The sequence below is a fragment of the Monoraphidium neglectum genome (genome assembly GCF_000611645.1).
Source record: "Monoraphidium neglectum strain SAG 48.87 unplaced genomic scaffold scaffold00900, whole genome shotgun sequence".
Lineage (NCBI taxonomy): Eukaryota > Viridiplantae > Chlorophyta > Chlorophyceae > Sphaeropleales > Selenastraceae > Monoraphidium > Monoraphidium neglectum.
Genome location: NW_014012728.1, coordinates 6,295 through 17,765, shown reverse-complemented (window position 1 = coordinate 17,765; position 11,471 = coordinate 6,295). Strand labels below are relative to the sequence as shown.

General features: G+C 67.4%; 4 protein-coding genes across 4 annotated transcripts; 1 reads left to right on the top strand and 3 right to left on the bottom strand.

Moving 5' to 3' along the window:
• Nucleotides 1-228: 228 nt before the first annotated feature.
• Nucleotides 229-2,123, bottom strand: MNEG_5849 (hypothetical protein; the record flags this gene model as incomplete). The annotated part of the gene is made up of 2 exons (XM_014045679.1): nt 229-1,530; nt 1,761-2,123. The coding sequence occupies 2 exons, from the start codon at nt 2,121-2,123 to the stop codon at nt 229-231; spliced, it is 1,665 nt and encodes a 554-aa protein (XP_013901133.1).
• A 1,822-nt stretch (nt 2,124-3,945) lies between these two features.
• On the bottom strand, nt 3,946-5,424 carry MNEG_5848 (hypothetical protein; the record flags this gene model as incomplete). The annotated part of the gene is made up of 2 exons (XM_014045678.1): nt 3,946-4,866; nt 5,092-5,424. 2 exons carry the CDS (start codon nt 5,422-5,424, stop codon nt 3,946-3,948), a joined length of 1,254 nt encoding a protein of 417 aa, XP_013901132.1.
• Nucleotides 5,425-5,976: 552 nt separating this feature from the next.
• On the top strand, nt 5,977-8,808 carry MNEG_5847 (hypothetical protein; the record flags this gene model as incomplete). Its single annotated transcript, XM_014045677.1, has 6 exons — nt 5,977-5,985; nt 6,070-6,126; nt 6,407-7,140; nt 7,389-7,689; nt 8,003-8,260; nt 8,536-8,808. 6 exons carry the CDS (start codon nt 5,977-5,979, stop codon nt 8,806-8,808), a joined length of 1,632 nt encoding a protein of 543 aa, XP_013901131.1.
• Nucleotides 8,809-9,828: 1,020 nt separating this feature from the next.
• Nucleotides 9,829-11,399, bottom strand: MNEG_5846 (hypothetical protein; the record flags this gene model as incomplete). The annotated part of the gene is made up of 4 exons (XM_014045676.1): nt 9,829-10,078; nt 10,376-10,579; nt 10,845-11,035; nt 11,343-11,399. The coding sequence occupies 4 exons, from the start codon at nt 11,397-11,399 to the stop codon at nt 9,829-9,831; spliced, it is 702 nt and encodes a 233-aa protein (XP_013901130.1).
• Nucleotides 11,400-11,471: the final 72 nt, after the last annotated feature.

The window sequence follows — 11,471 nt, the reverse complement described above, 5'->3', positions numbered from 1 at the left end:
CAGCCAAGCTGAGGGGGGGGGGCGTTGCATCTAATCCCTCGCGTGCGCCTCCGCGCTCGTTTCTCTCGTCTCGACACAGAGCATACAGCAGGCACTGCCGATGGCGTGGCCCATGGCGGGCCCTGCCAGAGCGCGCACCTCGCACCACAAGGGCTCTCTGCGATTCCGGGTGCGCGCACCTGACCGTAGCCCCTCTGCTGTGCTAATGACTATGTTCCAGACAGCAACTCATGCCAGAACAGGCGGGCGTGCAAACACGATAGCGGGGTGCTGCTGCTGGTGCGGCTGCTGCAGCAGGGCTGGAGGGCCATTGGTGCTGTAGCCATTGCCAATCCACTGCCGCTGCTCGCGCTCCTGCAGCTGCTGCTGGTTGAGCTTCTGGCAATGCTGCTGGTACACCTGGTGCTGCTGCTGTTGCTGTTGCTGCTGCTGATACTGTAGCAGGGTTTGCTGCGCAAGCAGCGGAGGCAGCGATGGTGCTGTGTACCACCAGCCAGCATCCTGCTGCTGCTGCTGCTGCTGCTGCTGCTGCTGCTGCTGCTGCTGCAGAAGCAGTGCATGAAGCTGCAGCTGCTGGTAGGCATGTGCAGAAAAGCCGCTGCCAAGGCCAGCAGCCCCTGCAAGTGACCGTTGCACTGGCCGCTGCCGCTGCTGCTGCTGCTGCTGCTGCTGTTGAAGCTGCTGCGGCGACGGCTGTGGTGGCTGCTGCTGCTGCTGCTGCTTGAAGACGTCACCGTGCATGCTGTCGTAAGGGCAGGCGTAGGCGTGGTGGGCCCTGATGTAGTGCTGCTGCCTGCAGTGCCGCTCGTGCCAGGAGAAGCCGGTGTCACTGTTGTCGCCGCTGCCGCTGCCGCCGCCCCAGTACATGTGGTGCAGCTGGTCACAGAGTGATTCGATCAGGTCCACCGCAAAGCGCTGCTGCTTGGCCTCGCTGATGGAGTCAAAGGCAGGCACATGCACAAACAGAGAGTGCACCGCCAGACCGCCGCCTGAAGCTGCGACACCACCAGCCACCGCTGCAGCCGCTGCGGCGGCGTCGCGCGTGCGGCCAGAGACAGCTGAGCTGCCAATGCCGCCAGCCGGCACGTCACTGTCGCTGCTGCTACCACTCAGGCCGCTCAGGCACGGCCCCGAGCCGCAGCCGCTGCCTCCACTGCTTGTTGGTGTCTCGTCACCACTGGTGGAGCCGCCCTCCGCTGCCGCTATGCCGGCTGCCGCAGCAGCAGCGCCTGCGGCGGCGGCCGCGGCCAGCGCCGCCACAGCCATGGCCTCCCTGCAGAGCGCCAGGCTGTTGTAGTAGGTCCAGTTGCACACAAACTTGCCCGGATCAGCGCTCAGCCGCACGTCGTGGCCACGGCCGCGCAGGTGGCGGTGCAGCCGCTGCAGGTCGAGGTCTGTGGTCAGCTTGCAGTCCAGCGGCATGCCGGGGACGGGCGTGATGGGGCACGCGTTGGGCCGCCAGCCGTCCTCGTCCGGGGAGCGGAAGGTGGCGTTGTTGATGGCGCGCGTCTCCAGGTTGAACCACGGCCGCTGCGGGGGTGGAAGGCCACGTGATCAACGAAGGGCAGGACAACGGTGTTTGCACAAGCGAAGGGCGATGAGCATGATGCATGTTGGGTGCATGCAACCGCATGCATTGCATGCATCATCGTGACAGCCAGCAGCGGGGCAGGCCTAGCAGTGGCCATGCATGCCCGCGCAGACCCACCACATGCGAAAATTTGGCACATGCGCATGCAGGTTGGGCCGCGAGGGCTCACCTGGACATCAACTCCAAAGTGAAGCAGCAGCACAACGGTTGGACCGCAGCCGCATGCTCCGCCGCCACCAGCCACGCCGCAAGCGGTGCAGGCCGTGAAACTGCGCTGCTTCAGCTCCTCCAGCTGCTGGATCAGGTAAGCATTAACGGCGCGCGCTGACACCTTAAGGATGGTGCAGCTGTGGATCCTCCCATGGCGCAGGGAGCGTGGTGCGGACTGCGCCGCGACGTCAGCGCCGGCGCCGTACTGCTGCTGCAGCCAGCTCACGACGCGAGAGGTCGGGTTGCTTGGGACGAATGCGAAGGACCCAAAGCCGCTGATCACGACCTCGACGCGGCGCGGGTGGCGGCGCTGATGCTGCATGCTACCTTGCATGCGCCCCGACCGGGCGTCGGGGCCGCTCTGTCACGACCCTGGCGACACTGCCGCTGAAGACACAAGCTCTAAAGTCCTTGAAGATTGTCCCGCCAGCCTCCGCTCTGGCTGGCCGGCCTGCCGAGCGGGTTGCTCTCGCGCCAATGGGCTGTTCGAAGACACCAGATGATGAGCCCTGGGCCGGCCAGATGGCAGTGCTGAGTATTTTCTGGTGTCGAGGTGGGCCGGAGGGACGACAGCCCTGTGGGTTGGTGCAGGCACACACACACACAGATGGGCGTTGCCCCCGCGCTGAGTGAACACAAAGGGTTTCAAACACGTAACATTGCGTTCATCTCGGCTTCCTTTGTCAGTAGGAGCGATTGAGGGGCATAGTAGGTGAAAATCGCCGGGCGTCTTGATATTTTGTGTGTGATCACCACACGCAATGCAAGCGCCCGGGGATGGGCTTCAGCACTGAGGTGTGCAATTAATATCGCGACAAACTCAACTGCACCACACCAGCCCCCAGGCCAGGTCGTCAACAAAGCCTGCATTGGTGACGGTGAGGTCAGCTCATTGCGGAGGGCGCCCACCTTGCCCCCATACCACTCGCTAGTGGCGGTTTTCCCAGGCCAACATAGCAGCGCTCAAGGGGGCCTGCACCTGGGCTGTCCCACACCAGCCTCGCACAGACAGCATTCGTGCGCCCTCGTCCTCACTCACGATTCACACTCGCCTGCGCCACGCTGGACTGTGCAACCTGCGGGCAACACCAGGCTATCAAGCATTTACACACAGGGGCACACGTCTCTCGTGGTTCAGTGGCGCTTGGCTTGCGCCGGATGCGCTTTGGCGATTCAGGTGGTGACGGCACCACAGGGGAACGGATGGCGGCGCGCTCTCGGAGCAGCAGCCGCACTCTGTATGGAGGCAGTGCACTCTCACAAAAGATGGTAGCTCTCTGGGCAGAGAAAAGTACATCATGTAAAGAAATACAGCTGGGGGGTCAATTGTGTGGATGGACAGCGCGTGGCAGGGGTCGGTGAAATGTCACCGGCTGCTACCCTGGACGCCCGCTGACGCGCCGGTTGGCCAGGCGCCGCTCAATCAGCAGCAACGCCATGGCCTCAAGGGCTTGTGCCAGCACCGCTCAGCTCAGGCCAAGGACCGCTGCGGCTCACAGATACGAGCTCCCTTACGGACGCAAGGTGGGAAGGCAGAGTGCACCCACCCTCATTATCCCCGGTCGAGTCTGAAATTCCCCCAAAGCACCCGCCTCAAGGCGCTCGCTTAACCACCTGAGATGTGCCACAGCACGTTGGGCGTGCACAGAACATCAGGAACAGGATGGCTGCGCCCATAAATCAGGCGGCTGGGGCCCCGCAACACTGCGGCAGCCGCCCCTGCAATGTGGGAACACGTGCTCGGTGCGCTGCGGAGCAGCGGTGGAAGGCACAGCACTCCGCTCTCAGGCAGTAGGTTGGCCGTCGTTGCCAGGACCGCAGCACACCGTGTGCTGCAGCAGGCGTTCGACCGACGCGCTTCGGTTGTCACTTGGCTTCGCAAATCCACGAACTCACCGCAGGCACAGCGGCTCGCGTCTCTCTCGCAAACATGCACATGGCTGGGCACTAGGGCCACTGTGATACTGCCATTCCAGGTGTAAGTTTGTAAGGTGGGTGGGGCCGGGAGCCACGCACTTGCCACCCTCGTTAATGCAGGTGGTAGCAGCTGTATTGCTGCAGCACGAGGGCTGCACGAAAGTGTGCCAAGAGGCCAACGGGAACAGTCGCGGCCAACAAGAAGCCGGCCTGAACCATTCGATCTGTCAAGACAGCATCGGGCCGGCTAGCGTAGGCTCCAGGCCGGCTTGCTGCTGGTACTGCTGCTGCGGCGACAGCGGGGGCAGCGGCTGGTGCCGCTGCGGCTGCTGCTGCTGGGGTGACTGCCAGCTGTTGCCCCTACTGAGCCCATGGCCACGGCCTGATTGCTGCTGCCTGTGGTACCGTGCGTGACGGGGGAGGCCGCTGTCACTGTTGCCGCCGCTGCCGCCGCCGCCGCCCCAATACATGTGATGCAGCTGGTCGCAGAGCGATTCAATCAGGTCCACCGCAAAGCGCTGCTGCTTGGCCTCGCTGATGGAGTCAAAGGCAGGCACGTGCACAAACAGCGAGTGCACCGCCAGACCGCTGCCACCACCGGCACGCCTCTTGCTGCTGCTGTAACGGTGCCTCTGCGTTAGCAGTGCCTGGCGCTGGGGGCTGGCAGCGGCGCCTGCTCCTCCATGCGCATCGTTCGCAGCATCACTGCAGCTGCCGTCCCCACCGCCGATGCTGCTCGCGCTGCTGCAGGTGCTGCTAGATCTGCCGCACAGCGTGGTGCTGCAGCTGCTGGCACGGCCAGAGTCGCTGGCGGGCGACATCACCACATCTGCCGCAGCTGCCGGAGCCGCAGCGGCGGCCGCGGCCAGCGCCGCCACAGCCATGGCCTCCCTGCAGAGCGCCAGGCTGTTGTAGTAGGTCCAGTTGCATACAAACTTGCCCGGATCGCCGCTCAGCTGCACGTCATGGCCGCGGCCGCGCAGGTGGCGGTGCAGCCGCTGCAGGTCGAGGTCCGTGCCCACGGAGCTTTCGAGCGGCATGCCGGGGACCGGCGTGATGGGGCACGCGTTGGGCCGCCAGCCGTCCTCGTCCGGGGAGCGGAAGGTGGCGTTGTTGATGGCGCGCGTCTCCAGGTTGAACCACGGCCGCTGCGGGGGATGACATCGAGGAAGGGGTGTGCCACAGGAGCGGGGAAGTCAGTGCATGGTGTGGTGACGGAACTCACTAGCGCTTATAGCCAGATGCATACATCAACCAGGTGTGCTCAGCCCAATGATGGAGAAGCCTGGAACAGTCCGTGCATACCAGCGCAGACCAAGCGCACGCGAGATCCCATCCCGCGAGCGTGCAGGGCGGGCCAGGTAAGGCCTCACCTGGACGTCAACTCCAAAGTGCAGCAGCAGCACGACAGTGGGCTGGCTGCAGGCGGCCTCGGGGCCCCGGCTGCTCGCACACGCAGCGAGGCCGCGCTGCTTCAGCTCCTCCAGCTGCTGGATCAGGTAAGCATTAACGGCGCGCGCTGACACCTTAAGGATGGTGCAGCTGTGGATCCTCCCATGGCGCAGGGAGCGTGCTGCCGGGTGCGCCGCGCTGTCACCGCTGCCGACGCAGTACCGCTGCTGCAGCCATCCCACAATTCGCTGTGTTGGGTTGGCGGCAACTCCGTTGAAAGAACCAAACCCAGTGGCAACGACCTGCACATCCATCCCGGCGCTGACCGCTCAGGGCGCTCGGCGTGGGTGTGATGCCCGTGCGCCGCCCAGCCGTGGCGGGGCCACGGCCGGCTGCAAGATGGCGTTTAGAAATTCACTGGCCTACGCACGCGTCCTGACGATGGCTGCAGGTGCTCCGGACCCTGCGACCTCCTCGGAGCCAAACTCCTGCGACGGTCTCCGTGCTTGCCCGGGCTGACCCTGTGAATGCGCTCGAAGTTATTTTATGCTCTACTGACGGTCCGCGTGGGTGAGAAGAGGCCCCGCGCTGCTGATGCTGAGACCCCTTCGCCTCGTTGAGGCTCTCTCACAGATAAATGCCTCGCTCTGGACAAAAACGGACCGCCTGAGTGTGATTGAGCCATGGGGCAAGGCGCATCGCAAATGTGTGCCGATGGTTCGGAATGTGGTTCGACCCCTTGTTGGGCACGAGCGGGTTTCGGTCGACGCTCGATTTACTAGCATCCTGGTGTCTGGCGCGTGTAGGCCTCGCGTGATCCTGCTACGAGCTGCGACCCGACCAGAAGATCTCTTTCATGAAAATCAATGAGGCAGGTCGGGTGCAGCGCGCGTACGCGTAGACAAGCAGGTACTACGGGTATTTACACGTTTCGACAGCTGCATGCGGCTCTTGGCCAGGAGCTGCGGGTGCGGCGCGCTCGCCACGCCAGGGCGCTTAAGGCGCGTCCAGAGCAGGTGGGTCGCACCGCGCGCACTGAACAGCCTCGGTGTCTCAGTCACCCGGCTACCTGATGTGAAAAGCAACTTTCAAAGCCATGCCTTGTGGTGCCCTTGCAGGCTCCCGAAGGGTGGCCTTGGTTGGTCCCCTACGCGCTCAGTGCATGGGGTCCGCACCTGTCGGGCTGCCCCCATCGCCACACCACAACCCGCGTGCGCTGCCCCCAGCCGCAACCCCCCGCGCCAACCCTGCGCGCCGTCCATACGCGCGTACGCGCGCCCACGTCGCCCCTCGCAGGTCGCGCGGCGGTGCGCCGACGCGTTTGCCGAGGAGACGCACCCGCGCGTCCCGGACGGCCGCATCCCCGTCACCAAGGCCGCCCTCCTGATCGCCCTAGAGGACGAGGCCGCCGCCGCCGCCGCCGCCCTCGCGCCGCTGGCCGCGCGGCCGGCCGCCGCCGCGGCGCACTTGGATCGCAGCAGCGGCGGCGCCGCGACGTGGAGCCTGTCGCGCCTCGACGCCCTCGCGGACGACGCGCTGCGCCACTTTGCGGCGCGCCACGGCCCCAGCGCCCACCCTGCGGCGGCCCCGGCCGGCGGCCCAGACAGCCCAGACGGCCTCGACCGAACGCCGCGCGCGCCGGCACCGCCGTCGACGCAGCGGGTGCAGCCGGTGCGGGCGTGGCTGCCGGGCCCTGGTGGGGCAGGCGCCCTCCGCGACCTGGGCGCCCGGCTGCAAAGCGGCCTCGCGGCCCTGCTCAGGCCCGCCGCGCCCACGCGCGTCAACGCCAGCGGCGCCGCCGCCGCTTCAGAGGCGCTCGGCGCGGCCGCGGCGGGCAACGCGGCCGCTGGCGGGGCGCGGGGGCGGCGTGATGGCCCACGCCCTGCAGCTGCGGTCGGCGGCGACGGCGGCAGCGGTGCGGACGCGCTTGCCCTGGTGCGGCGCTACCCCCTGGCTGCCCTGGGGTCTGTCAACGCGGTGCTGTTCCAGCAGCAGGGCTACACAGCATGCAACCGCTGGGGGGACCCCAGGTGAAGGGGGGGGGGGGCGGTCGCGCAGTGGTCTGGCGAGGAGGGGCCTGGGCACGCGGCGGGACCAGCGGGGTGGGCATGGGCGGGGCGCGGGCTGTGCATGCTGCGGGGCGGGCGGCGTTGCGCCGCGCCGCGGGGGCAAGCTCACCTAATCTCGTTGACTGCGAAGCCCACAGCCCCCTATGCAGCCGGGAGTGCCCCCTCCCTTGCAGCCCCCCCGGCCCAAACCCCATGCGCCCGCAGCGCAGCCCTGACCCTTGCAACCCCGTAATCACCCTGCTCCTGCGCGCCCCGCCGCGACGGCCTGGCAGCGACGCCCAGCTGTCATCAGTGCTGGAGCGCGGCGCGGGCGGCTGCGTGGCGCTGTGCATCCTGTACTCGGCGGTGTGCGCTCGGCTGGGGCTGGAGCTGGCCGTCAGGGTGCTGGTGGACGAGGGAGGCTCACACTACTGCCTGGCCTGGCCCGCGGACGCGCCGCTGGCGGCGGCGGGGGTGGGGCGGTGCGTGGTGGACGTGTACGGGCGCGGCGCGCTGCTGACTGTGGACGAGGTGGGGCGCGGGGTTGACGGGCCGGGGGACGAGGGACGGCGAGGCTGGCGGCGTGTTGGTGGGGGGCCAGGGCTGCAGTCGGGCCTGGCCGGGAGGAGGCGCCGTGCCGCGTGCGGCCTGCGCGGCGCGAGGGCGGGGTGTCGGGGGCCGCAGCAGGGGTGCGGCGAGGGGCGCGACCCCGAGGGCAGCGCGAGACCAGATCCGCGTCCCCGCCACCCCCGGCTCGCCGCAGCCGAGCCCCTCCACACACACTTGCTGGCGCGCCTTCCCCGCCCACAATGTCCCCTCTCCCCTACCCCCGAGCATCCTCCAGGTGTGTGAGCTGTTTGGCGTGACCCAGGAGGACCTGCTCACCCCCTCCAGCCGCAGGCAGCTGCTGGCCGCCCTGCTGGCAGACCTCCTCGCGGCCCACTGGGCCGCCGCCTGCGGCACCGGCGCCTCCCCTGCCGCACGGCTGCCGCTGCTGCCCGCCACGGCGCTGGACGCGCGCGTGCAGCGGCTGGACGGCGCCGCGCTCGAGCGGGCGGCGGCGGCTGCGTCCAAGCGCGTGGCGCTGCTGCCCCACTGCCAGGTGGGCGGCCGCAGGGGCGGCAGCACAGCGCACCCTCGTTACCTTTCTGCACTCAAGACGGCACCAAAGGCGGTCTGCCTGCTTTCCGGATCCTATCCGCGCCCACCATGCTGCCTTTTTCCACCGTCGACGCTTTGCGACTCGTCGGCGCCCGCGCCTGGGTGCCTCCGACCGCCGCCCGCGCGGCCCTGCCTGAACCAAAAGCGCAGACGCCGCCCTCACCCCGTCCCGCCTGCTCACGGCCCGTCGCCCGGCCTCGTGGGCGCGACGCGCAGGAGGCGCGCCTGCAGCTGGGCCTGCTGCACTACTTTGGTGGCGCCTACCAGGACGCCTGGCTGGAGCTGGGGATCCTGCTGGAGAGGGCCAGGGCGGGGGCGGACGGCGCGGATGACACTGAGCGCGCTGCGCCTGTGGAAGGCTCGGCCCCAGGCGGGGCCGGCGGGGGCGCCACGGCGGGGCCGGCGGGCGCTGTGTTGGCGCCCGAGGTGCTGCGGGACGCGGAGCTGCTCTGGGAGAAGCTGCAGCTGGAGCTGCTGGTGGCGGCATAACGGGGGGGGTGCGGGGAGGCATTGAAGGCACGCGCGCTGCGATGTGCGGCGTGCCGCACGGCATTTGTTGTGCTGCGCTCCGCTGCGATCGCTGAGGCCTGCAGCTGCTGCGCGTGAACATGTATGCGTATCTGGCCCAGCCTGGGATTGAGCAGGGCCCCATCGAAGAGCGGTGCGACTTGCACGGCTGTGTGCTTTCATTCGTGCTGCACGCATTCATGGGCGGGGTGGGTTGGTGTGCCGCCCCTCTGTACGCTTCATGACTGCGGCCTCCGCTGTCTTAGTAGCTGCGTCAATTATTGAAGTATCTGCACACATTCTTTCGAGGGGTGTGAAGCACAGGCGACCTGCGTTGTTTGCGCTGTACAAACTGCTTTGTGGCATGCGCGCAGCCGCCCTGTGGTGCCAGTGCGCAGTGTATGCAGTTTGTAGCGCAGGCGGAGCCCGCCGCTGGGTCCCGCGGCTTGGAACAGCCTGCGCAACTGGCTGGCTTTGGCATCCCAGTCAAGCGCGTGCTGCTAGACGTTGTTGTGCCAAAAGCTGCCGTGCCTGTACCACTGCTCAGGGGTCGCCATCCCCTGTATGTCTCACATGCACCTGCCTTGTATTGTATTGCCTCTGGTGTTGCCCTGGCCTGTACTGCTGCACACCCAGCCCTGTCTTATTGATGAAGCTGAGACGCCCAGATGGGCGTTTCGCCTGGATGGAGCGCTGCCGCACAGCCAGCTGCGGCAGGCAGCCCCGCCTGCACTGCACTGCCCGTACCGACTCGGCGTGTTTTCAACGCTGCGCCCCTCACTATTCCAGAGTAACAGCTAGTGTTGATTGTCTAGGCAGTCGTCATTCACGAGAGCTACCAAGCATGCGTTGCTGTGGATGCAGCGGTCTGCAGCTGCCAGACGCCGGCCCCCTGGCAGAGGGCAAACAAAACGCACCGCCGACGCGGCGCGGGGCCAGGCACAGCGCTCAGGACTCGACACCTCCTCCGGCGAGGGCGAGGGCCAGCCGGGCGCGGCGCCCTCACGGCCCCGTCTTTGGCCGCCAGGTGCCAGCGCCCCACTTGCGGCCGAACTTGTCGGTGTGGTGCGTGTCCCACCAGAGGTCGTAGTGCACGTGCCCCGGGTGCGCATCGACGCAGCACCACACCGCGCCGTACTGCGCCATCCGCCGCTGGAAGCGCGTGAAGTCGGCGGGGCGGCTGAAGTTGCCAAAGGCGCTGCCTATGGAGGTGAAGTTGAGCACTGATATGCTGGCCACAGACGACAGCGCCCTGAGGGGTGGGGTTGGGGAGTGGTATGGGGGTTGATGTGGTTGCAGTTGCAGGCGGTGGATCGGGCACGCCGGGGCAGCGGCGACTTGGTTAAGACAGGTTTGACGACAAAGGTGTTCACATCCCTCTGTGCTCTCATCAGGATGCCCGCCGTCGCCAGGAGTGCACGTCGCCGCGGCAAAGCCCCCTGAGCACGCCCCTGGATGTCGGCAGCCCAACGCAGGGGCGAACACAGGGCGCCGCAGCACTCTGTGGTGTTACAATTTGGGGGCTGGGAGGGGTCGCGGCGCCACCCACATGGCGAGGCGGTCTGAGTCCAGTCGCTCCTCCACGAAGAGCCTGTTGAATTCCAGGGTGGCAGGGTTGTCCCCCGTGGCGCAGCCCACGGAGCCGTGCCTGCAGGACACCACGTGCACCACGCTGCCGCGCACCACGTCGGGCAGCGCGCTGTGGTTGAGGAACGAGTGCTCGCGGTACGCGATGTCGGGGCCAAACTCCTCCCTGGAGGTCGGCGGGGCGGTTTTGCAGGGGGGTTGAGGAGCGACGCGAGAGGCGGGGCTGAGGCGATACGGGGGCAGCCAGGGCCACGGGTTGGCAAGCGTGCATTCCGGCATCCCATCCGGCAGTGGCGGACGCCCCAGTGAGCGCCGTGAACTGGAAGCCGTGTGAACCTGGGCTTGAGTGGGTGTCCAAAGCCCGACTCTCCGCCGGGCGCGCTCCCCCCCGCTCTCCCCTCTACGCCCCACCCCGCGCCCCTCGCCCTCACTTGTCCAGCTTCCGTGCAAGGCCGTTCTCCAGGTCCAGTATGTGGTCCGCAGGGCAGAGGAAGGGCAGCTTGAAGCGCGAGCCGGGCAGCGTGCCGGGGTGGGGGGCCCAGTAGCGGTCCAGGCCGCACCACAGCTCCGGCAGGATGACGGCGCGGCCCAGGACGGTGGCCAGGGCAAACGCGGCGCGCAGCTGTGGAGGTGGGGGGGGGGGAGAGGGGCAAATGAAGGTGAGCAGGGGAAGGTGTGTCTTTGTGGGGGGTGGGTGGGTTGCATGGCAAGGAGGGTGGCGGTCCAGGTGCCACGCGGCGGCTGCATTGCACACTGCGTGGCGACACTGATAGGGGTGGCGTGGAGCTCAGGAAAGCAGCGTGGCGGCTTGATGACATCATGACGTGTGCGTGCACAGGCATACGCTCCCAGGCTAACACGTCTGCCTGCGCGCGCTTGAGACTCCTGGGCACAGCCACAAACAGCCTCCCTGCCCCCCCGCAGCCCACCTGCTTGAGCTGGTAGTTGATGAGCTCAAAATGGCCGAAAGTGTTGGCCAGGTCCATCGCGTTGGTGCGGGGGCCGGCCTTGTCCAGCAGAGACTGGGGGATGTGGGGGTCAAACGCAAGGAACCCGCC